At 37.6% G+C, this 26,276-nt stretch overlaps 1 protein-coding gene across 4 annotated transcripts; it reads right to left on the bottom strand.

Annotated features, from left to right (window-relative positions):
• Window positions 1-24,338, bottom strand: LOC137043049 (dynein axonemal assembly factor 4-like). Of its 4 annotated transcripts, XM_067419102.1 has the most exons (10): window positions 24,140-24,338; window positions 20,951-21,036; window positions 7,356-7,503; window positions 6,815-6,945; window positions 6,053-6,290; window positions 5,798-5,928; window positions 4,532-4,641; window positions 3,749-3,902; window positions 3,491-3,596; window positions 1-944 (listed from the first exon to the last, which is right to left on the bottom strand). In XM_067419102.1, exons 1-10 carry the CDS (start codon window positions 24,186-24,188, stop codon window positions 829-831), a joined length of 1,269 nt encoding a protein of 422 aa, XP_067275203.1. In that variant the 5' UTR covers window positions 24,189-24,338; the 3' UTR covers window positions 1-828. The 4 variants fall into 4 exon arrangements, with proteins under 4 accessions (XP_067275203.1, XP_067275204.1, XP_067275207.1 ...); XM_067419103.1 differs by lacking the exons at window positions 20,951-21,036; window positions 24,140-24,338 and adding an exon at window positions 7,606-7,907; XM_067419106.1 differs by lacking the exons at window positions 1-944; window positions 3,491-3,596; window positions 3,749-3,902; ... (3 more) ...; window positions 6,815-6,945; window positions 7,356-7,503 and adding exons at window positions 9,169-10,737; window positions 14,341-15,372.
• Between the last annotated feature and the right edge of the window lie 1,938 nt (window positions 24,339-26,276).

Below are 26,276 nucleotides of genomic sequence, written 5' to 3' on the forward strand. Positions count from 1 at the left end.
GCTTTGTGATGTCCTGTGTTTTCCTGTAAAAGTTGATACAGAGCGGTCGCAGCTCCTGTGACACTTTCAGTCAAGAAAGAACAGACACTGGACGACTTCAAAGGTTTACGAGCTGTGGCAATTTGGCTTTCAGTGTAGACGCCCATGCAAATAACGAAGCAGCTCGACCAATCCGGATGTCCCTCAGCACACGTCCTATAAAAGTATGAGTAATTCTGCCCAGTGCAGACCATTTACTGTAATAAGTGTTATGCACCAGTGCGGTCAAACCATACACACTCACAGATAGATTGCAGTGATATAATCTGAGATATGTCAACCAGCTCTACTGGCTATTAACTGAACTGAGGCCAGAATGTGACCAACTTATGAATACAGTACATCAGCATCCCTTTAAAAGGAGTGAAGACCACAAAGTCCATGTCATCTGCACGGATGAGTATCAGAAGGTCAGCATTCAATAAAATGTGCAACTTTAACACACAATAGTCGTAACTGGAAACCCATGGAGATATCATGTACTCAATTCATGTGTCTTGTGTTGTGCAGGTGACTTTTCCCTCGTTTCTGTTCAAAGTTTTCTTATTTGGGCCAATAAACGAGGAGAAAAGTCAAGCCAGGATTGGGAGAGCAGCGATGAATTGTGGGAGCAGCTCTTTACAAACATTAGATCTTTGATTGTTTCGCAGAAATATATTCATGATGATGTATTAGAGACATATAGTAATTATAAAACCGCTATATTTTTTATTCCACAGATAAACAACATGTTCATGTCCATTTCTGCATTGATTAGAGCTGCACCCATAATCCTAGTTGTCTGTATTTTTAGGAGCTGGATGGTGACGTGGTGCCCTGTATGATCTCACGAATCTTGTCTGTATCAGTTCGCAGGGCTGCGTTTCGTGGGTCGATTTCAAGAGCCGCTTGGTAGTCCAGAAGACCTAAAAACAATATTAGATTTAATAGTGAAATACTTTATAGATGCTACAACTCCACTTCAGGAGTTTCCCATGCAGCAATTAAGATTGTATTAATCCTGAGTTTGAATTACATTCACATTGAAGTCACAAAAAGGATCTAGAATTGTACTTAAATTTAGAATTTAAAGGGTACTTTAGCACTGGAAAGATGAATCTGTATTAGGGCTGGGACAACGCGTCGACGTCATCGATGACGTCGACGCAAAAAATACGTCGACGCAAAATATGCGCGTCGATTCGTCAGACTCAAAATAAAGATGGCGGCGCCGGAGAGTAGTAGCAACCATAGATATACATAATAAAGTATATTATGTAATTAAGTATATTATTTATTATGAATATCTATGGTAGCAACACGAGTGGCTCCTCAGACTTTCAGAAGTGCAAGGCTTGCGTGTTGGCCACAGTCTATGGGGTTGGCGCGCGGTGCGCACGGAGCATCACAGGCATGCGCGTCTGTGTTAAGAGCGCTTGCTCCGTGCGCGCACGCGTTTTGTTGTCACGGCTACATACACAAATTTCTGCACACAGGAAGACAGATGTTTTGGTAATATTTGATGTATTTTAATCACTAAAACAAACGTTTGCATCAAGTGAAAGCATCGGACACATTGGCTACCTAAATAATAAGCTGTTTTAAATTTAAAATGTTCAATGTCTAATCGCGCTGATGTGACCGAGGGTATCCATCCTCTAAGTGAGCAGTTTCATCCCAGGACTATTCCGGTTTTAAACGGAATATTGGCGCCCGTAATGCACTCCACATGTAACTGTTTTCACTGTCATGCCGCGGATGCGCGTGGCGTTTCTGTTGCGGGTCAGCCACGGGGCTGCGTGGCGTTTTCTCTGCCTTTGGACACACTATAGAAGCGTGTCTGATGCGGCGCTGCTGCTGCTATTGATGCGGAGGGAAGCCCTATTCCTAATGTTAAACATAAATAGCCTACTGATACAGCAAAGAAAACGTCGGCAGTAGCCACATATCTGGTATTGAGGGCAAAATAGGCTACAGAATATTTCGTTCTGTATTGACAGTTGCAATATTTCAAAATCGATAATTGACGTTTTTTATTATTACAATTAGGCCTATGTCTGCATTTATGTAAACCTACAGACTTTCAAACATGAAAATGTAATTTAATAATATGTATTCGTGTCAAAATGATATATAAACATCTTTTTCTATTCTATTTTGCCTGGAGACGCTCCCAACACGCGTGAAAAATAGGCGCTCTTCTATTTCTAGCATGCACGCGTTTTCCGCGCGTCACAGGCAGTGTGCAAACGCCAACCTGTCAACATGGGAGCCGAAACAAAAACGGACACGCCACGCAGCCGAGACGCTCACGCTTGCAGTGTGTCCCCGGATTTGATTAACCAACTTGTTGATATTTAATCGATGGGCATAGCCTGTAGGCTGAGTTGCATACATAGAAAAATCGTATAATATGTTTCTTTGTTGTAGGTTTATACTTTTTTATTTGTGTGTGTGTGTGTGTGTGTGTGTGTGTGTGTGTGTGTGTGTGTGTGTGTGTATGTGTGGTGTGTAGCCTACTTTATGTTTTCAAGGTTTTATTGAATGCATTGCTCTTGTATAGTCTTACTTTGGAATTTTAAGAGCAATAAACATATATTGCAATGTTAAGGAATTCGTTTTTTCATTCAGATAATTAAATCAACATGTATAAATTGCTATTAGGCAATTAATGGGGAGATAATTGGTAATCGAATCGAATCGTAACCGAATCGGGCAGGGAAAATTAATCGTTAGATTAATCGATGCATCGAAAAAATAATCGCTAGATTAATCGTTTAAAAAATAATCGTTTATCCCAGCCCTAATCTGTATTTAAACTGGGTCATTAATGTAGTAGAAATGTGATTTTTTTATTTTTATTTGGTGCCTTCTAGACTGAGAAAAGACAGAAAATGTATTTTTGTCTCATGGGGATGAAAGACAACAATACCCAGAATGCATTGTCCTCACTATCCAATGAAGCCACTCCCAAAGCCACGGCTACTGGATTACTGGATCATTGACATTTACCCACCGCAAGCACGTTCATTTTAATAAAATCAGTTCAATATAATGCGATCTCCCATCCCCCATGCGCGAGTTGAAAAAATGTGGAAATAGCTCCTCTACTGGCTGTAGCACGATCATTCAAATATACTCCAGGGTTTCTACTGATAGAAAGCCATATTCTGATTTCCATGCGATGGACATTTTGTTCTGCTGTATGGCATTATTAATGATGGATGTGCTGATTGCTTTTGACATTACTGAACAGACTCTACTTACAATCATAACCAAGGCCAATTCATTTCAAATTCCAACTCATTGATTTTTTTCCAACCCTAAAGAGAGCATCAGATATTTTTATATAAGTTGCTTAAAGTGATTTCAGTGCATAGATCGATATCTCGCACACATTTGTATATATATCTGTTTGTTTCTGACAGCAGAGGTTGATGTGTTTTGCATGAAAGCAGAATATGATCCGTACCTTCCACATAGAGCTGGAGCTCACAGAACGCTGTTCCTCGCCTCACGTGAGCCTTCAGTCGAGCCGCAGCGTTTGCAGCGACCGCAGGCGTCAGCAACTCAAGGGCCTGAGAGAGAGAGAGATAGAGAGAGAGAGAGAGAGAGAGAGAGAGAGAGAGAGAGAGAGAGAGAGAGAGAGAGAGAGAGAGAGCGAGAGAAGGATCAGTCCGCTGTGTGTGAGAAGAGCCTCCACGTCATTTAAAAGAGGAAAAAAACTGACCTGAGAGCTGTCCTCAATGGCTTTGTGAAGATTTCTCAGTTTGAGATGACAGGCCGCTCGGTTAGAAAATAAAGCCGGGATCTTCCTGTTGAGTTTTATGGCCAGATTGTAGGCGTTGACAGCAGCCAGGACATTTCCTGCCATGAACAGTTTACTGCAGAAAAAATATTATGCATTTAATGCTGTCTTTCTTTATAACAAATGCTTAGATATTTTGTTATCTAATGCAAGGACATTCAGACACTTTTAAGTGTGACAAGAGTTCAAACGTTTTGGGTATGACTTAAAAATAGAAGAAGAAATTAATACGTTTATTCAGCAGGAACACATTCAATTGATCAAAAGTGACGGTAAAGACATTTATGATGTTACAAAAGATTCTATTTCAAATAAACGTTGTTCTTTTTAACTTTCTATTGGTCAATTTAGTCAGAAATTTACAGTTTCTACATAAATATTAAAGTGCTCAAGATTGATAATAATCGTAAATGTTTCTTGAGCAGCAAATCATAGCAGAATGATTTCTGAAGGATCATGTGACACTGAAGACTGGAGTAATGATGCTGAAAATTCAGCTTTGATCACAGAAATGAATTACACTTTACTATATATTCACATAGAAAACACTTATTTTAAATTATAATAATATTTTACTGTGGTGAGCAGAAGAGACTTTCCTTACCGACCCTAATCAGTAGTGTATATATAAAAACAAATAAACTGATGGAAGACAATTATGTGTTGATTATGTCTGATCATGTCCCATCGTCCTGTGAAACTCACTCGCCCTTCTCTTTCAGCCAGTCTGGGTTTCTTTCTTCCTCTCTCAGGTCGTCTAGTTCGGCCAGATCCGTGTCCACTGCTCTCCTGGCCTCCGCCTGCTTCTTCAACCACTGTTCACACACACACACACACACAATATGTGTATGACCCTCAACATTACAAAATGATTCAATGTCAGTTATAAACAAAAACAAAAAATCAGGTGTTCATCGGAATGATTGAAGACCTCAGGACTTTTGTCGCACTTGAACCCCAAATACACAAAAAATTGACTGGATTTGAGGATTTTATGTAGTTGTAATAAAAAATTGTAACAAATCCTTCCCTCTTGGATCAATTTGACCCCCTTGGAAATGAATATAATGCTTTGGTACACATAGGAAAACCTAAAAAAAAATGCTCAAAATGAAAACAAAACTTTACCCCAAAATGTTTTATAATGTGGAACAGCTCATTTGGACCATATAGACTTAAAGAGCTATAAGGCCGGGATGGGCAAACTCAGTTCTGGATGGCAGTCACTGCCCTGCAGTGTTTAGCTCCAACCCTGATAAAACTCACCTGTCTATAGCTTTCTGTAATCCTGAAGGCATATGCTTTTTTTCCACAAGAGGTCGGCAGAGACACACAGATTGACCCAATGTGAGATACACTATATTGCCAGAAGTTTTGGGACGCCTGCCTTTACATGCACATGAACTTTAATGCCATCCCATTCTTAATCCGTAGGGTTTAATATGGAGTCGGCCCACCCTTTGCAGCTCTAACACCTTCAGCTCTTCTGGGAAGGCTTTCCTCAAGGTTTAGGAGTGTGTTTATGGGAATATTTGACCATTCTTCTAGAAGCTCATTTGTGAGGTCAGGCACTGATGTTGGACGAGAAGGCCTGGCTCAAAAAAGTCCTGACCCAAAAGTGATTGGAACACATGAATTCAATAATTTGGAGTGGTGTCCCGATACTTTTGGCAATATAGTGTATTTGTGTTAGTAATGCATGTATTGGAGAGCTATTTTGAATTTAAGTTGAAAGAATGTAAACAATGTGCTCAAATTATATTTTTTTATTGATAAAAGCTAGTAATTTAAAAAGGTAAATAAAATGAAAAATATCCCAAAAAATTGCATTAAAAAATATAAAATAAAATGATCTTTCCAGACAAAAAAGAAAGATAAAAAATATATTTTTAGGGCTTCGGGTTATTTTGACACACGCAAGGGAAGGATTTTTTTTACAGGAATGTAGGGAAGGATTAGAGCAGATCTGACCTCTTCCTCCTCCGTGATGCGAGACTCTCTCAGTGCGGTTGGAAACACTCGTGGAGTGAAGCTGATCTTAATAACGCCAGCTGATCTGGGAGCAGGCTGATCTCTTGGCTTCTGATTGCTGCATCTCTGCCCTAGTAAGGAAATATGGCAATTATTATATTTTGACTGTTTATGGTGTGAAGAGAATCATGACAGGGTCTGAGAAGATCAGTGTGACATTAATCTGCTCTGGACAGAGAATTAAAGCATGTTTACCGGATGTAGTGTTGGCATTATTGTTCAATGATTTGACTGCAGGTGTCACGTTTGTACGCTCTGTTTTCCGATAAACGGGTTGGCTGTCGTGCTTGCTGGCTTCTTGCAGCTTTTGCCGGTTCTCGTTTTCTTCTGCTGTTTTTCTCTGCGTTTCTCTCCAGAAATCCAGTTCCACCGTGGCTCTCGTACACTCTTCTTCCTTCATCTTCTGAATCCTGTCCCGCTCCTCATTCTCAAGCTAAAACACAACCGGAGAGGAGTTCAGCAGTAAACTAATGTTCCAGACAACATTCAAATTCATAAGAAAAAGCTCTGTGCCTAATTATATACAGCAAATAAATGTACAATGATCAAGCATAACATTATATCCACCTGCCTAATATATCCCACCCACTAACAGGAGCCGTGATGAAGAGATCATCGATGTTATTCACTTCACCTGTCATAATGTTATGCCTGATCTGTGTATGCGCATTCAAAAATAGTACACCAAATCAATAATTTATACATACTGGTAGTATGTGTTGTACTTCCTTAAATTTATTCTGATTATTTAAAAAAAGGAAACTAATTAGACATGATGATACTGTAATAAGTAATAAGAATTTAATGAGAACCATAATGTGCATGAAAAAGCTTAATTTATCATTGATTTAATCATTCTTTATGAAAAATATATGATAATATAGGATTAAAATTACAGTAAAACAATAGAACCTTATATTATGACCAGTAAATTAGAGAGCAAAAATGCATTTATACCTTCATCATGGTTTCCAGCGCATATTTCTTCTCCTGCTGAATCCTGCCGGCTTTGGCTTTAGTCTTTTCTGCTTCTTTCTCCTGAACTTTGAGAATTGCTCGTTCTCGAACCTGCTTCTGTTTCTCTTTATCTGTGGAATAAAAATAAACTGTCTCAAATACAACCCTTTACAAAAAACAAGTTCATTTTATTAAGTATTCTTTAGTAATGTTCAAGCTTTGAAGAGACAGGACATTTTAAATATAACTCTGATTGTATTTGAGTTAAAAAAGAACATCATACACATCCAAGATGACTTGAGGGTGAGTAAATCATGGTTACATTTTCATTTTTGGGTGAACTATCTCTTTAATTATACTTAAAATATTACAAGTATAGGCCAAGTTACAAGTTACTTAAGTGCAATTTTAAGTATATTTCTGAGACGTCCAAACAAAGTAGACAAAGTATACTTTCATATTTTTAGTTTAAAATAAGTTATACCAATGGACATCATGAACACATGATGTCTCTGTTATGAAATAATGAAAGCTCTCCTACCAATGTTTGTAAAGAGCTGCTCCCACAATTCCTCGTTCCTCTTCTGCAGAGTGAAAACTGCAACACCGTTTCCAATCCTGGCTTCACTTTTCTCCTCATTTATTGGCCCAAATAAGAAAACTTCGAAGAGAAACGGGGGGAAACTCACCTGCACAACACAAGACACATGAATCGAGTCACTTGCATGATATCGTCGCGTACGTCACGTGACCATGGCACGTTAAAGTTACACATTGTATGTAACGCGGACCTTCAGATACTCATCTGTGCAGATAACATGGACGTTAGTGGTCTTCGCTCCTTTTAAAGGGACGCTGATGTAAACTGTGTTCTGGTTTTGTGTCCATGTGTGATCTTTCACTATCAGCGGCATTTCTGACGCTCCTGAGCGAGACGTAAACACTGGTTGCTACGACCTGGCGGTGGTTGCTACGGGGCGGAGTGATCGATGGTGGTATTTGTTTACAGTCTATGGGTGCGTCTCAATCAGCTCCCTAGTTCAGTTGTCAGGGCACTGATCAGGGAGTCAACCCATTGACTTGATCAGTGCCCTGACTAGTGAACTAGGGAGCTGATTGAGACGCAGGGTATGATGGTGGTCTGTCATTCCCGGGGTCCACCGTCCACCATAATGGAACGGTCAAAGCTGAGCAAGTAGACGGAGCGTCTGCAACCGTAGTTAGACGCATCTATGAATATCTATCTGCGATAGACCTCAGCAGATTTTGCTACACAATACAAAAAAGTTTAATAAAAAAATGAACATAGTAAAAGTAAAATCCTTTAAAAAATTACCATAGTAATGAAAACTGCGAGTTAACACAAACCAACTCATTCTCACGTAATGTTTCTATGGTTTTACCCTGTATGATGTAAGATCTGTTGTATGTATCCCCCAATTTTAAGTTTGGTGTTGAATGTCTTAGTATGTTTTTCTAAAAGGTTGAATAAAAGAAATTAAAAAAGCATTCTCACCTGTGAAATGATATCCAATTTCTTCTCGAATTTAAATCTCGGTGGTGACACGCTGACCGTTCCAAGATGGTGGATGCGGGTGGAATGTGGAACCTACATGTACGTCTCTCCTCTCCTTTAGAGGAGAAGAGAGACGTACCGTACCTCCTTCACCTCCTTTGAGATGAAAAGTTAGCTTTTCACCTCAAAAATAAACTTTATCATACACGCAATTAAACAGAAACAGAATATTTATTATAAGTTCAAAGATTGGTACGGTTATATTATGTGTTCCGCTTAATATTGCATAACATAATATCGTGTTGTTCCCCCTTTTGCTGGCAAAACAAGTTCTTCCTTCGCTCCCCACGTGCATCAGTGAGTTTTGTTCGGTTCTCCACTGTTCCTTCCTGAATTCTTGGAGCTCTTTTGATAGATACTGACCACTGCATACCGGGAAAACCCACAAGAGCTGCAGTTTTGGAGATGCTCTGACCCAGTCGTCTAGCCATCACAATTTGGCCCTTGTCAAACTCGCTCAAATCCTTACACTTGCCCATTTTTTCTGCTTCTAACACATCAACGTTGAGGACAAAATGTTCACTTGCTGCCTAATATATCCCACCCACTAACAGGAGCCGTGATGAAGAGATCATCAGTGTTATTCACCTGTTATGCCTAATCGGTGTATTTCTTATATTACAATAATCTATTTGTGTCATATGTATGTTGAATCCAACTCTTTGTGCATAATAATTCGTTACTGAGACATGTTAACATTATCACATTACAAATAAAACACACAAATCAGATCTGGGCAACTCTTTAGTAAAATTAATTGACATTGCAATAGGGAAAATTACTTTCGAAATTCAGTTTTATTAAACGCAGTTCAAATAATACATCTGAATAATGGCTTTACCAAGGTTTCTCTATTAAACAAGGCTGTTTTAACACACATGAGAATTTAATTTACATTCAATAAACTGTATGTGCTGTACCAGTTTTGAGGATGCCACAAATGTATTCACATCATATTGTTCAATATCGGCTCCATACATTCATTGTCCTGTAATAAAATTAGTTGAACAAATATTCTCACCCCATATTGGTAAGTGGGTAAATGATTCACTGCACAATGTCATCAGCTCAAAATAAAAGTATCTTATTTAAAAAATGTAACAAACAAAAAAAACACATTTAAGGCACCAGGGGTCAACAGTCAAATCTGGCCAATTATACAAAAATTGTTTCTACATTATTTCGTCTTTTTAGACACCCTCACCGCACAATTCACTAGACTTGGTTGATATTATCTTAACAACTGAAGTCAGATCAGCACTAGTTGCATTAGGTTTACATTCACGATGCCACAATGTTTCCCAGGTCAATGCTAAACTCTGAGGAGTAACACACGCAAAAACAACGTCACAACAGCAAATCAAAACTGAGCTCAACATGAATGTCGCCGGATATTATTTTAAACTTTTCTAAATGAAGAAAAGTACAAATAAAACAAAGCATTTGAGATTATAAATGGGCAAATCTAACAAAAACATGTCCAGACATTTTACTTTAAAGAATTTCTTGTAACTCTCATTATTCTCAATAGCAATTCTCATCATACAGTTCACAGGATTTTTTTCTTCAAGCAAAATATAATTTCTTATTTATGCATTTCATTTGTGGTGAATTATAACCTGTACATGCTTCGTGAGACTTTCCCATGCACACTGTGACATTAAATTAAGATCATTTGGGGAGATAACAGGTGAAAAAGGCTGATGCACAAAGTATTTTTGTCTTTATAAATATATTTGTTTCTTGTGCTCTTTCATGCATCATGCCTGGAAATAAGGCCTTCAAGTAACAAACCTCCGCAGTCTTGGCCAAAATAAAAATGTCAATCAACCAAGTGTCACATAACAAAACGTACAAAAGTATCATCAAGTGCATCCAAAGTTATGTCAACTTCTCTGGCTCTCAAGATTTTCACTTCATTTGATCATAAAACAATCAAAGACTCAAGCTGTTTGAAAAAGAGTAATAAGAAGGAACATTGCAAATCACAACCAGTAATATTGCTCACTATGAATAAACTACAGTGAAACAAGACACGTGTGTTGATTCTCATCATAAAATATGCTACAGTAAATCCTCGACAGCTACATTCAATGGAAAAGGTCCAATCATGTTAACTATTAAATGATCAGCCTCTACAAAACACTCAAGTTTCAGAGCAGCACGTATTGCTCAAATTTAGATTTGACAGACTTTCTGGATAAATAAAAAGCCGCTTGTGATTTCATGTTACTCTGAAACCTGGATACTGACTGTTGAAATGTAAGAAAAACTCACCGTTAATAAAACCACAGATATTAAATGACAGTCGGTGAGCCAAAGGAAGACGTCTGACCGCCAACAATCACTGTCAGAAAATAAAGCACAGCCAGAACTCTGGATTTAAAGGCATCAGAAACATTAGACGTCTAGGAATAATTCAGCCTAACACAATTACACTACCGTTCAAAAGTTTGGGCTCAGTAAGACTTTACTGAATATTCAGCAAGGACACATACATTTGATCAAAAGTGACAGTAAAGATATTCATAATGTTGTTCTTTAGAGCTGTTTTCACCCTGATAATAATCTTCATATTAGAATGATTTCTGAAGGATCATGTGACAAAATGTAGCTTTGATTTCAGGAATAAATTATATTTTACAATATATTCACATAGAAAACAGCTGTTTTGAATTGTAATAATATTACACAATTTTTACTGTATTTTGATCAAATAAATGCCTTGGTGAGCAGAAGAGATTTATTTAAAAAGGTAAAGAATACACATCCCAAATATTTCTACAGTAGAAAATTATTTCAAATAATTTAATCACCCTCAAGAGGTTCCCCTATGACTTTCTCCTTTTGTGATTCATTGGAATAATAGGAATAGCGATGCATAATATATCAGCCACCATATCAGTATATGTTCATTTTAATGTTATTGTTATCAGCTCGATAAGAACATTTGTCTGATATATTAAAGCAGATAAATAATGTATTATTTCCTTCAGCTGAGACACTTCAGATATGCACTGTTCATACTGATGGGTTTGAATTGCTTGAAAAATGATTGAAATCCCTTCAAAAAAGGAAAATACAGTTTAGTGCAACATGTAAGTCTGTCATATCCACCTTATTCCCGACGAGCCGACTGCGGCACTTCCGGTTTGGGGAACTTCCATTCAAAAAGACTGAAATTAATCATTTCAAATCATAAGGTCGTGCAACAAGTAAAGCTTATCCCTTAGTTTGACTGAATGAGATGACGATTTTACTTCATCATGAGAATAACGTAACACTTGATATTTTAACGTGTTGAAGAATGTTGTAATGGTTATAACAAGAATATCTATGCCAAGATCTCTTTTGATTTTTCCCTTTGTATTTCATTCTAATAGTATGAAAAAGAAAAGGACAACATGTACTGCACATTTGTGGTTGGTCCTTCAGATTGAATTATTAAGATTAATAATTCACTGGACTGCATGAAGATTCTCTTCTCAAATCCTCACGTCTTTTTCCAGGTTTGTTTTCACGGTTAAATACAATTTATTATCAGTGTCAAAATGATGGAAATCACTTTGGTATAGTATCAAGTTAATGAACATTTTTTATTAAAGCAACAAATTTTACATAATGCAGTTATTACTACAGTGATATTTAGCCCGTTTGTTATTGCTGTGGAATGAATCGTGCTTTTGGGGTTCTTCGTGGTCTGTAGTTGATGCTTTTACACTTTTAAATGTCCTTTTAATGTTTGATGGTTTAAGGGTTAGGAGAATAATGTCATCCAGTATTATTGCGTTCATAAAGCGAGCCTTTACTGATTGTTTACAGCTTAAAGGGATAGTTCACTTTAAAATTAAAATCCTGTCATCCTTTACTCACCCTGCAGTTATTTCAAACCTGTATTTCTTTCTTCAGCTGAACACAAGGGAAGATATTTTGAAGAATATCAGTAACCAAACAGTTAACTGGAGCCATTGACTTCAATAGTATTTTTTTTTTCCTACTATGGAAGTCAATGGCTCCAGTTAACTGTATCCCTTTAACAGAAGTTACACCCATAATTCACGCAAATAATCATGGGGCGTAGGAATAAGGTGGATAGCTCAAGTAAAATTATAATGTGGTCATCATTATTGTGTGTTTGGGACATGGCTTTTAATGGTGATACTTTTGTTTTGGTAATCAGGCTCTTACAAATCATATAAAAAATGTATTTTGATTTATCGGCCACTATATCGGTTTTCAAATATAAAAAATCATTGGTTATCGGAAGGCCCACATGAAAATCCGCAGAAAACTCTGCAGATTGTAGTGTTCGTCATTTAAGAAGCATACACAATTGTGTGTGTGATTTGTGAGGGGTAGTAGGCTGCACTTATTGATGTGAATTTTCTTTTTTTGTGAGAGAGTGATAGTTTAAGTTTAAAATCTCTAAGATAAAATTGACCATGGAGGAGTTAAGTAAACGTCATTTGTCTACAAAAATTACTTATTTATAGCCATTGAAGATTTTAAAATTAGTTAATTTATTTACTTTGGTAGGTATTTATTTATATTGCTCTGTTGAATAATATGAAATTGTATAATGATTTGTCTTTTAGTGGATGTAGCCTACAATAAAAAAGATCAAGCTTTGATTAAAAAACATGTTATATTTGGATTTGTATTGTAAACCTTAAATTAAAGTTAAGAAGTTAATATTTTATATTCACTTATATATAGAATAAAGAATATAATCTAAATATAGAATATTTATCCTTTCAGTTCCAATATTCTTAGATATTTTTAACACATTTAAAACCATTCCGCAGAATTTTTCAAAAACATCAGCGCAGAAATCACAAAAAAATCCACAGATTCCGTGTGGCCCTGGTTATCGGTATTGGCCAAAATGTTCATGTCGGTGCATCTCTAAATGGGAAGGCGAGTAAATTCTAATATAACTCATATATTTTTGAATAGAAACAAAAGAAGCCAAAAGAACTTTGGAACTCAACAGAAGGATTAATTTGGACTTCTCCGCTCCATCAAGGGGGTCGCACACCAGACACGAAGCTCAGCGCCGCGCCACATCTTTAAAATACGAACACATTGTTTTCAATGAGTGTACACACCAGCCACGGTGTCATGACAAATCCTGTCCGCTATGAAATTGTGTCCGCAAGGACCCCCAGAGCGATTCTATTGGCTGAAAGAAATTTTAATAGGTAATCTGTTCCGAGCCTGATTACAATTCATACAAAATCCCGTTTTGATTTTTGCTGTTTAAATTGTGTTAAAATAGTCTTTAATGTCTTACAAATCATAGGTTTCATATACTAGTAGTATATAACCGAAGCTATAAGTTCTTATATAAGTATATAAGATATATATCCATATCTCGTATATAAATCTATTTATTTTGTGCACCTGTTCTGTATATTGCTGGGTTTTTTATTCTTTATTATTTACATTATAGGTACATTACTATGTCATGATTTTGTATTGGTACTTAATTTATCAGTCAAAATAAATCAAAACATGTTTTTGCTCCCATAGCAATCAATTACATATTTAAAATAAATGTGTTGCGTGTATGTGTGTACTTAGTATGGCAATGAACTCATAGTTTATTTTTAAACAATTGCTTGTCCAGAACCATGTATAACAACTTTTGATCAGGGATTTAAAACCGCTACCAGCGGACACAATTTCATAGGCAGACAGGATTTGTCATGACAGTGGCATTCGGTGCCTGTCCGTGGCAACTCAGGAAGTTGTTCAAAATCCTGCCGTGCCGCACAGAGCGCCATTTCAAGGTTTTATGTTAAATTTATATTATATTTCCCTCAAATCGTCCAAATCCTACATACTGATTTCACCCTGTGCTTCAAGATACACTCATCGTGCAGCTTTTCTGTCAGAAGTCGGTTCAAAATTGAGCTTGCACGTAATGTGCGCGTCCGGTGTGAGATACCTGAGGCGCGGCGGCTGAGCTTCGCGTCCGGTGTGCGACTCATGACTGTCCCTCGCCGGTAACAGAAGGCGTCCCCGAAACCTCTCGTGTTTTGAGCAGTTGTGCTCCTTTGTCCTCCATGCAGGCGTCGCAGCCCCACACCGCAGACGCCTCCGCCGTGAGCAGATTGTACGCCGTCTCGGTCATCCCTGTGCAAACTCTGTGGAACCATTTCTGACACGAGGCCTCGCACAAAATGGCCTCTTGGTCGTCGTTGACTTCGCTCAGGCATAATCCGCACGGGTAGACGGGCTCGGACGAAGAGGACGTGCTCCGTCTGTTCAGGGCTTTATTATTGCCTCTGCAAGCTCCGTCCGGCGACTTCTTCAAGGGTTCGTTATTGGAGTGAAGGACGCCGTTGAGTTTTTCCGCTCGGCCTTTCGCCTTAAGCTCGGGCGTGCTGTCCTGATTCGTTTGCTCTTCACAGTTTTGCTTCCGTGGCGAGGGGTTCTGCGTGGCGTTTTTGTTCACGGCTTCACTCAGGTCCTGTTTGGGCGTTGGCGTGCTGGACTTGGTGAAGTTATTTTGATGCGGAGAGAGGTTAGGACTCATATCCCGGGCTGGACCGAATCCCGGAGCACCTTCAGGGCTGCCACGCTGGTAGAGATTATGAAATGGCATCTGATTGATATGCTCTGATCTGAAGTGCATACGGTTGTTGATTCCTCCACCGAACGGCTGCGCGTAATGCGGGTTCTCGGTGTGACCGTAGTTAAATCCTGGCGTCCGGTTGAAAACCACGGGCTGGTTTCGCATCTGGTAAGGAGGCCGATACGGAGAAGACATCCTGTGAGGCATTTGCGGGGCCATCCGGGGCGGCCCATAGCCACTAAACCCTGGGTAAACTGAGTGGCCAAAATAAGGGTTAGCAGGAGGCAGAGGCTTCAGAGACGCTGAGATGTAATTGTCATCGAAAGGATTGGAAGCTATCAGGTGATCTGAGCTCGGGTTTGCTGGAGGAGCATATTCAGACAGAGGAGAGAAGGACGGAGCCTGTCGAAAAAGAGACCTTTATTTTCCTGGAAAAAATGCATCAAAGTTTCCACAAAAATATTAAGCAGTTTTCAACATTTAACAATGATCATAAATATTTTCGAGCAGTAAATATCCTCATATTAGAATGATTTGTGAAGGATCATGTGACACTGAAGACTGGAGTAATAATGATAAATTCAGCTTTAATCACAGGAATAAATTACACTGTAACATATATACAGTACACATAGAAAACAGCTATTTTGATTTGTAATAATATTTCACTGTTTTTACCGTGTTAGATCAAATAAACGCAGCTTTGGTGAGCAGAAGAGACCTTTTTAAAAAACATTTAAAATAATCTTACTGACCCCAAATCTTTTCATGGGCGTTTCATGGTCTCATGTGTTTAGGAAGTGAGGCAAGATCTAGAAGAAAAGCAGGACATACGTCAATAAATACTGAGAAAATTCTGTGGTATCCTTTCATTTTAAGGTGATATAGTTACATAGTACTTACACAAATAAGTACTGAGTAATATTAATTAACTACATCATGTACTTACTATAACGTTACGGTTAGGGTTAGCTGCTTGTAGTTATGAAATTTACTGTTATAGTAAATACATGTTAAAATAAAGTGTTATTGCAGAATTTTCTCAGTATTTATTGACATATTAAAGGGATGGTTCACTCTAAAATGAAAATGACCCTGTGATTTACTCACCCTCAAGCCATCCTAGGTGTATGATGAACACAGTCAGAGTTATATTAATAAATATCCTGGCTCTTCAAAGCTTTATAATGGATGGATGCACTTTCTTAAGCTTCAAACTCGTGGGCTCACATTCACTGGCATTATAAAGCTTGGAAGAGCCAAGACATTTTTTCATATAACTCAGATTGTATTCGTCTGAAAGAAGAAAGTCATATACACCTTGGATGGCTTGAGGGTGAGTAAATCATTGGCTAATTTTCATTTTAAAGTGAACTAACTTTTAATGCAGAGGTGTCCAAACTTTTTTAAAAGGGGGCCAGATTCAATGTTGTAGACACATCTGGGAGTCGGTTCCTTTTCTATTATATATTATTGCTGTCACTGTCAATCATTAAAAAATATATAAAAAATTGAATCGCACATGTTCTGAACATTAAAGGTTTTAAAAATGTATTTATATAGCAATAACTTTACATTCAATCTCCAAATTAATGCATAAACAACAAAGAAAGTATATTTTTAATATTTATGGCATCTTTTTATGACTGAAGGCCAGTATCTCTGATACCAATACTACTACTGATATCTCTGTCTCTATAAAACAATTAATTATAGCCATTCAACATTACAGTATAATTTAAAGCTATCAATTTGAACATTTATTAGACTTAAATAACAACTAAGTAAAAAATAATCTTAAACTTAAAGCAATCTTCACAAAAAACTATTATAATAAATGTCATAAATCTGTGACCTTGGAAATATACAGAAACTGAATAAAGTTATCAAACACTAAATTCTTTTCTGGGCCTAAAATCTATTACTGCCACCTTGTGTTGACATTGTGAAACTGCACGATGTGTAAATTATGTGTGGCGGGCCACATAATATTATATTTTAATAGACAAGCTGGAATTCATCCCCGGGCCAGATTTTGGACACCCCTGCTTTAATGTATGTCCTGCTTTTCTTCTAGATCTTGCCTCACTTCCTAAACACATCAAGACCATGAAATATTATGACAAGCTACTCTTCCGTAAAAAAGTTTGGTTTGATTTAAAAAAAGTCTCTTCTGCTCACCAAAGCTGCATTTATTTGATCATACATTAAGTAAAAACAGTGAAATATTATTACTATTTAAATAACTGTTTTCTATGTGACTATATAGTAAAGTGTAATTTATTCCAGTGATCAAAGCTGAATTTATCATCATTACTCCAGTCTTCAGAGTCACATGATCCTTCACTAATCATTCTCATATGATGATTTGTTGCTCAAGAGACATTTATGATTATTATCAATGTAAAAAATATATATACATTTTTGTAACATTATAAATGTCTGTACTGTCACTGTTGGTTAATTTAATGCATCCCTGATAAATATTATTATTTATTTATTTTTTAATCTTCCTGGCCCTAAACTTTTGAACGCTATTCCCTAATGACTCACTGTTCTAGTCTGCTAAATTATTAAATGCAATATTTAATAAACAGTAAGTATTGTTGTTTCTAATTCGAATTATGTGATTTGCACTCAAATGTGGTGATGATGTGATTCATATTGATACTGGAATTCGTTTAAATGTCTAAGGAGATAATAAAAATGGAAAACTATAGTTTCCAAAGTGTTCATTTAAAGGCCATCTTTCAATTTAATTTTATAACTTAATTTATAAAGAATATTGTATGAAAATGTAAATTTAAAAAGACATACATAAGAATACATATGTTTTACAAAACCCACGGGCAGAAATTAAGAAAAAAAGTGCCTGTTCTAAGCTACGCTCCAACAACCCGCATTTTCCCAGAGAACGCGCCATATGACGCAACGACAGGCAAACATAGGCGCTGCACCCCAGGCTCTCAGTGTGGGTTAACGTAGTCTGAGAGGTGGAAACAGAAAATAGAGATTGTCGTTATCATAATTATAGTTATAGTAGGTTTGAGTTGTCACAGTGGTGAATTCTGTTGTCACAATGGTGAATCAATAAAAGATCGTTGTTACAATGACGGTATTTACATGAACAGCATATTCCCGTCCTAGCCGAAAGACTATATCATACACGTACTCCACAGTACATGTGAGCTCATTTACATTATGTCCGTCGGAAATACTAAGAGGTGAGTAGTATAACAGCCGACAAAGCTCGGCATTCCAGCTGTCCGGTTGTGTTGTTCAGATATACGGCCCAAACGCTTGACATCTGCAGAAGCAGAACATGCGCACACCTAGGTCTAAAAGCAGTTACTGATTAAACATCAGCTAGCAATTTCTACAAAATTTCACGATAAACTATGTTGTGTAGAAATGCACAGAATGTCTATCCCTATCTGACCGTCACATGTGTAAGCTATAGCCTACATCCTACAACATTCATTTAAAATCTGGGATCTAAATTAATTATTTTAAGACACATATTGCTGGCATAGATGCTGACAATCTACATGGATGCTTGAAAAACAACAAAGTCGACAGCAATATTGATAAATATGACTTATTAAAGATACTGCAATGTGATAAACATGGAGACAACGTTAGCCACAATTAGCTATACCCTGCGGTCACTCACCAAGACACCTACCTAATTCTCAACCGATTCTCCTCACACCACAACTCTATCTCTCCTCTGTCCATTTCCCCTTCCTCTTAACTCTCCCCGACCCCTCTCTCGCCTAGGCGGCTCATAATTATACGGCAATAGCCCATCGTAAGACTCGACATTTATCCTAACTGCAACCTCTTCGCTGTCTGACTCCATTACGAAGAGACGATGTTTACCGGCCGTTGCGTCACTTCTGATCAGAGCATTTATCACAACTGAAGTAATTTTACTCACAATTTCTTTAAAAAAAACTGTTTTAATGCACATTTATGATTAATTTCTTCACGCAAGTCGAGTTCCTATACTATTTATCTACACGTTTATTCACAGTGATCTTCAACTTGAAAGATGGGCTTTAACACTGAACTGGTGTGGATTATACATACTAGAGCTGCAACTAACGATTATTTTTTCTGACGATTATATTTTCGATTAGTCGACTAATCTAACGATTATTTTTATTACAATTAATAATTAATCTAATGTTCTTTTTTGTAATTAGCTCATGAATCCTTTGGATAACTTTACAAAAAAAATATATAAGTACAACTTCTAATATAATATTTCAACCTTTATTCATTTTCAACCAATGTGGTTGAAGTTTTTACAGTATAAAATAATAAAGAGGCAAAGAAAATTATTTTATTATGGTAAATATGAGTTTATGATAGCGTTTATAATTAAACCACAGTAGCCATACATTTACAGTTGTCTGAGACGTCATGAAATGTTCTTTAGCATCACAAACCAAAAAGTGTAGTCAGGGTTCTGCTATGGTTTAGCATGGTTTCCAGAGATCTGGAGCTGATTCGGATAGCTCGGTGGCTTGTGACTGTTGTCTCACGGCGCGCTGTCTTTTAAGGGGCCGTTCATATATCACGTCTTTTGCGCGCTCAAGTTCATTTCCAATTTAGGCGCGCGATAAGCGCACTCATAATGGAAGCGACGGGCTCGTTTTTTCCAGGCGCGTCCGCACCGCATCGAGTTAAAGGGTTACTTCAGCGATTAGCATATGGCTTTGTATCAGTAGAAACCCTGGAGTATATTCAAATTATTGTGCTTTCCCCCCTCATATCTCCCTGAGATGAGAGATTTATGCATTTTATTTCTGGAAAAATTCCTCCTATGATGCAAATTGACGATTTTTGCATCATAGGAGGAATGTTTGCCCAGAGGCTAAAGACTACAGCCAGCAGAGGGAGCCATTACCGCATGTTTTGAATCTGCGCATGGGGGATGGGAGATTACACTCAGCTTGCAGGGACAGCTCAGCTTGCAGCTACAGGATCATTTAAACGGAGCTATAGTGAGCAATGTAAGTCTTTTAACTTCTCAAATTCATTTCTATGAAAGTTAAGCTTGCAAAGGCATGAACTGAAACGCACCAGACTGAACTCGCGTTGTGAATGTATGCCGCGAGTGTAGTCGCGATTACCTCAGCTCTCATCACTCGTGCAGTTAGTGCTCAGTGCTGTGATACTCGCGCGGTGACTCACTCATTATATTGAACAGACACGTTCAGTTATTAATTGTAGTGTCTTCTCTCTTCTCTAACTCAGTCACAGTAATGAGGTTGGTGGCTTTGGGAATGGCCTCACAGGGTAGCGAAGCATTCTGGGAATTGTAGTCTTTTATCCCCATGGGACAAAAATACATTTTCTGTCTTTTCTCAGTCTAGAAGACACCAAATTCAAAAATAATTTCACATTTCTACTGCATTGATGACCCAGTTTAAATACAGATTCATCTTCCCAGCGCTGAAGTACCCCTTTAAAAACATCTCAACATTTCAGAATGCCAAGAATATCAGACCTGAACCAGGAAGTTGGTCACCAGATCACACGGAAACCAGTTAAACCGTAACACCGGAGAGCGCCGAGATGTTTTCCTCTGAGGTGCTCGCGCATCGCAGTTGTGCTGCCGTGGTACACCATATCGGTTTTGCAAAGGGAACAAAGGGCCATTTTATTTGTCCTCTGTTTAAAGTATTCCCATACTTTTGATAACAGTGGTCTGTTTTTGTGATAGAAAGCAACTTTCTCCATTCCCTGTATGCCATTACGCGAGATGTAAACAAACAGTGTGACACGTCGATGCATTTCACGCACGTCGACGTATTTTTGTAGTCGACGTAATCGATGACGTCGACGCGTCGTTGCAGCACTAATACATACACAAGTAAAGTGTTAAATTTAACAATATGGGAGTTGAAATAACACTGACGTTTTTGCTGTGATAGTTTTTGAATCAAAGAGTAAAAAGTGTATACAGTACCTGTGTGCTCGACTTGCGTCTCTTTTTATCAGGGCTTCCCAGAAGCAGCCCAGGACCTCCTAAAATATCCAGCCCACCTTCTCCTCCTGTAGAGTTAAAAAGGCAGTTAAAATAAAATAATCTAAAATGTCATCATATTATACAAACCATATCATGTCTACAGGGAGTGCAGAATTATTAGGCAAGTTTTATTTTTGAGGATTAATTTTATTATTGAACAACAACCATGTTCTCAATGAACACAAAAAACTCATTAATATCGAAGTGGAATATTTTTGGAAGTTTTAGTTTTTAGTTTTAGCTATTTTAGGGGGATATCTGTGTGTGCAGGTGACTATTACTGTGCATAATTATTAGGCAACTTAACAAAAAACAAATTTATACCCATTTCAATTATTTATTTTTACCAGTGAAACCAATATAACATCTCAACATTCACAAATATACATTTCTGACATTCAAAAACCAAACAAAAACAAACCAGTGACCAATATAGCCACCTTTCTTTGCAAGGACACTCAAAATCCTGCCATCCATGGATTCTGTCAGTGTTTTGATCTGTTCACCATCAACATTGCGTGCAGCAGCAACCACAGCCTCCCAGACACTTTTCAGAGAGGTGTACTGTTTTCCCTCCTTGTAAATCGCACATTTGATGATGGACCACAGGTTCTCAATGGGGTTCAGATCAGGTGAACAAGGAGGCCATATCATTAGATTTTCTTCTTTTATACCCTTTCTTGCCAGCCACGCTGTGGAGTACTTGGACGCGTGTGATGGAGCATTGTCCTGCATGAAAATCATGTTTTTCTTGAAGGATGCAGACTTCTTCCTGTACCACTGCTTGAAGGTGTCTTCCAGAAACTGGCAGTAGGACTGGGAGTTGAGCTTGACTCCATCCTCAACCCGAAAAGGCCCCACAAGCTCATCTTTGATGATACCAGCCCAAACCAGTACTCCACCTCCACCTTGCTGGCGTCTGAGTCGGACTGGAGCTCTCTGCCCTTTACCAATCCAGCCACGGGCCCATCCATCTGGCCCATCAAGACTCACTCTCATTTCATTCGTCTTGAGATATTTCTTGGCCCAGTCTTGACGTTTCAGCTTGTGTGTCTTGTTCAGTGGTGGTCGACTTTCTGCCATTCTTACCTTGGCCATGTCTCTGAGTATTGCACACCTTGTGCTTTTGGGCACTCCAGTGATGTTGCAGCTCTGAAATATGGCCAAACTGGTGGCAAGTGGCATCTTGGCAGCTGCACGCTTGACTTTTCTCAGTTCACCGGCAGTTATTTTGCGCCTTGGTTTTTCCACACGCTTCTTGCGACCCTGTTGACTATTTTGAATGAAACGCTTGATTGTTCGATGATCACGCTTCAGAAGCTTGGCTATTTTAAGACTGCTGTATCCCTCTGCAATATATCTCACTACTTTTGACTTTTCTGAGCCTGTCAAGTTCTTCTTTTGACCCATTTTGCCAAAGGAAAGGAAGTTGCCTAATAATTATGCACACCTGATATAGGGTGTTAATGTCATTAGACCACACCCCTTCTCATTACAGAGATGCACATCACCTAATATGCTTAATTGGTAGTAGGCTTTCCAGCCTATACAGCTTGGAGTAAGACAACATGCATAACGAGGATGATGTGGTCAAAATACTCATTTGCCTAATAATTCTGCACTCCCTGTATAGCAATGACATGTATATATAACATAAAGTCCCCATATAACGGCTTAAGGGACAGTTCAAAGCGTTTCTGAACAGCCAATCGTCTTTAGATTACATCACTGCCATGCTTTGCTACTTGTGGGAGGATCATTATCACTCTAGAGAGGTTTTGATTGGATAAAATCTGCATACAACCTTTGTGTGCAAGATGATGTCATGAATAATTTGGTAGGTTTTTCTCAGAAGACATATACATTTTAAATGTGCATAAAGTACTTACTATAGGGTTAGGTTTGGTTTAGGGTATATTGCATGTATACTTATGCACCAATGTGAATATTTTGGCCGATAATATTTAGTAAATATTTTGAAAGCCGATGACAGATATATTGGCCAATGAATCTAACTCCAAATTTTCATATAATATTTAAGAGCCTGATTACAAAAACAAAAGTCTCACAATTAAAATCCATGTCCCAAACACAGAATTATGATGTTCTCATTTATAATTTTATGTAGCCTATAATTTTATGTTCATAAATTATGTAAATTTATGAATTAGGTTTTAATTAATTCTATAAACTATAATATAAATCTGCCAACATTGTCGATATGATAAATTAAAATAAGCTGATAACATCACTGTTTTCTCCAGAACGACTGTACAGCCAAATCTAATTTTGTCGCAATATTATCCTGGTTAACACTGAAGCTGCTTTGACACAATCATGATTGTAAAAGCGATATATAAATAAAGTTGATTGATTGATTGATAGCCTATTATGACAGACTTGACTGTGTTTTCCTTTTTGATTTCAATCATATTTCAAGCTTTTCAAACCTATCATGTTGATCATTGTGCATCTGAATTGTCTTAGCTGACTTATAAATCAACTTTGATATATATTTTTATCGGCTGATAACATTAACATTAAAAATGAACATATATCCCTACTTGTAATTATGCATCATTTATAGTTATTATAGCACCTACATGTAACATATGCAACAATGACAGTGTTCCTCAATATGTCTTACACCATAATAATGTAAGATTACAACAATCAACTGTAGCACTGCATTGTTATTGATCATATTTCATAAGATTATGAAAACTAATTGGGTGTAATAAGCCATAAACCACTTGTTTATTCTGTATGCTATTTTTACTATACCTTCTTGTAACATTTAACTTGTGATTTTTGATGTTGCATAATACACATTTAATTGCCAGTTTTACTGCTGCATGCTCGTTTGATGTGTCTGTGTGAAATAAATAAACGTTGATTTGATTTCTCTCGACTGCAAACTTCCCCAAAACTCCCTATAAAGTAGCGTTCATCTGACAGCATTCACTTTGAGGCCTGACATGCTTTCCTTTTCAAATGTCTGAATATGTCGCTGTCTACTTTTCTGTTCTTCACCAAAGGCCCAAAGGCCGCCAGACCCGCTGCTGTCGCTCGGGTAATTACGACCGACACCGACTCAAAGCCTCCAAAAACACGGAAAATCCACGTTACCTCGGTTTCGTTTCAGAGAGAATGAATCTTTATCCTGCTCTGTGGACATTACAAGCTCCCTCACATGACTCAAGCGGGAAAATTGTGTAACTTTGATGTCAGAGAGAGTGATTGTCGCCAACTCGTCTCGTTCTTTCCCCCGTTTCGCTGCAATCACGGCGTCGGCGGCGCTCCGTGCGCGACCGGGAAGCGAATTTGCTATTCCTACGATGGTGACGGTTTCGTCATTAATATTCATGAGCTAAACCGTCGCCATTTGAAGTATACCAATGGCGTCATCGAAAGCTGATTAATATTAATAAGACAAAAGGTGCGTTCCGATGGCGTTTTGTAGGAGTACACTATAAATACACGGATGATGCAGTTAATTAACGGACCCTTTTCAAAGACTTTTGAGAACTTTTTTGTATTTTCATTTTTTTTAAATATGTACATTTATAAAACTAATACTTTGTATTGTATAACTTTAGCATCAAATTACAAAAAACAAGTTACCACTGATGTGAGTGTGTTTCTTTTTGAAAGTTGTGAAATCACTATTGTGGAGTTTTTCTTTTGCTATTTCAGCAAGTGGGGACACAAAAAATATATATAATGCATTTTCTGATTCACTGCTAAAGTTAACCAGACTATGATGACTCTCCACGCTTCTGAGAAAGCCAGAAATGTGAAAATTGTCTCATGTTGGACACTTCATTATTTATTTATTTATTGTTTTTTATTATTATTTTTCAGTGACGCTCAAAACAATACACAAGTAATAACAATCAATAACAGAATAAAAAATGTAAAATAAAATAAAAGCAACTGGGCGAATAATATACTGAACTGTCACAGGCAGCTTTACTCACGTAGCGGAGAGGGAGGAGCTAACAGACTCCGCTGGGAAACTGGAATGACAAAATAACCTTATAACGTTTATACACTACACGGTTGAGTGAGTACATATAGTGCGTAAGTACATAGTGTAGCGTAATTTCGCCTAGCCCGCCGCGTTTTTATTTTTATTATTGTTTTTTTTATTAAGCTTTATTTAGTAAAATATCACAACATAAGTACAAAATAACAGCAATAATAACAGCAAGAACATCTGTTGGGGGAAAATACAAATAGTAATGATAATACAAAGAAAATAAACAAAATAAGCAAATAGTGTGGATGAATAAGTAAAAATAAGTTTAAAAAATAAATAAATACAAAGGTCCTTAAAAAGAATACAATTTCATAATTTTTTGCCTTGATGTTCCTTTCACCCTCTAAAGATGTAAGAACCTAAATTGTATTTTTTGCCCATCGACATTTATGAATGTGATATAAAATAATATAAAATAACAAACAGAGAGAGAGAGAGAGAGAGAGAGAGAGAGAGAGAGAGAGAGAGAGAGCCCTCCGCGTTCTCAGAGCAAATTAATATTAATGAGGACGTCATAGTCAACGTCAGCACGGCCTAATTTATATTCAAAAGCTAAGGCTCAGCCTTCGCCATAGTAGTTTAGGTAATTGCGCGACAAGGAAAGCTACACCCGTGTACAAAGTTTGGGAGGAGCGGACACCTTTGAGTTGTTGTTTTACGGGGCAGTTCATGGATATGAGCAACTGCTCCACTTGTGTTTGTTTACTTCAGCGCGTTATATGTAAATGCTGAGTGAAAAGCGGCGCGTGAGGCGGGATTGTCGGTGGAGTGCGCGTGCGTCAGCGCAGATCCCCCTCTCCATTAAAGCACGTGCGTGTGTCTGAAGTATTGCGTTTGATGTTACCATAGAGTGTAAAAAAAAATGTTACACGCGCCCCGTGAGATGATGATGATGATCATTCGTTGAAGATGTAATGTTATAATATTATAAAGTGCTGTCTGACTGCCTTTTAAACGTTGTCATTTCCTATATGCTTCCTGCAACACAGCCAGCTGCATATAATAATATGAAGAAATATTTTATTTCAAATAAAAAAGAATTTAATTTTGACAAAAAAATAATCATTGAATAGAGCCACCTTGGTTCGGCTTTTTTTATTTGCCTACATCTGCACTATAGTACCGGTAAAACCTAACAACACACACACTCACATATAAATACATTTTTTGGAGAGTTAGCAAAGTCTTCAAAAAATTCTTCAAGAGAAAAGAGACAACATATTA

Source organism: Pseudorasbora parva, chromosome 16 (genome assembly GCF_024679245.1).
Source record: "Pseudorasbora parva isolate DD20220531a chromosome 16, ASM2467924v1, whole genome shotgun sequence".
In the NCBI taxonomy this organism is placed as follows: domain Eukaryota; kingdom Metazoa; phylum Chordata; class Actinopteri; order Cypriniformes; family Gobionidae; genus Pseudorasbora; species Pseudorasbora parva.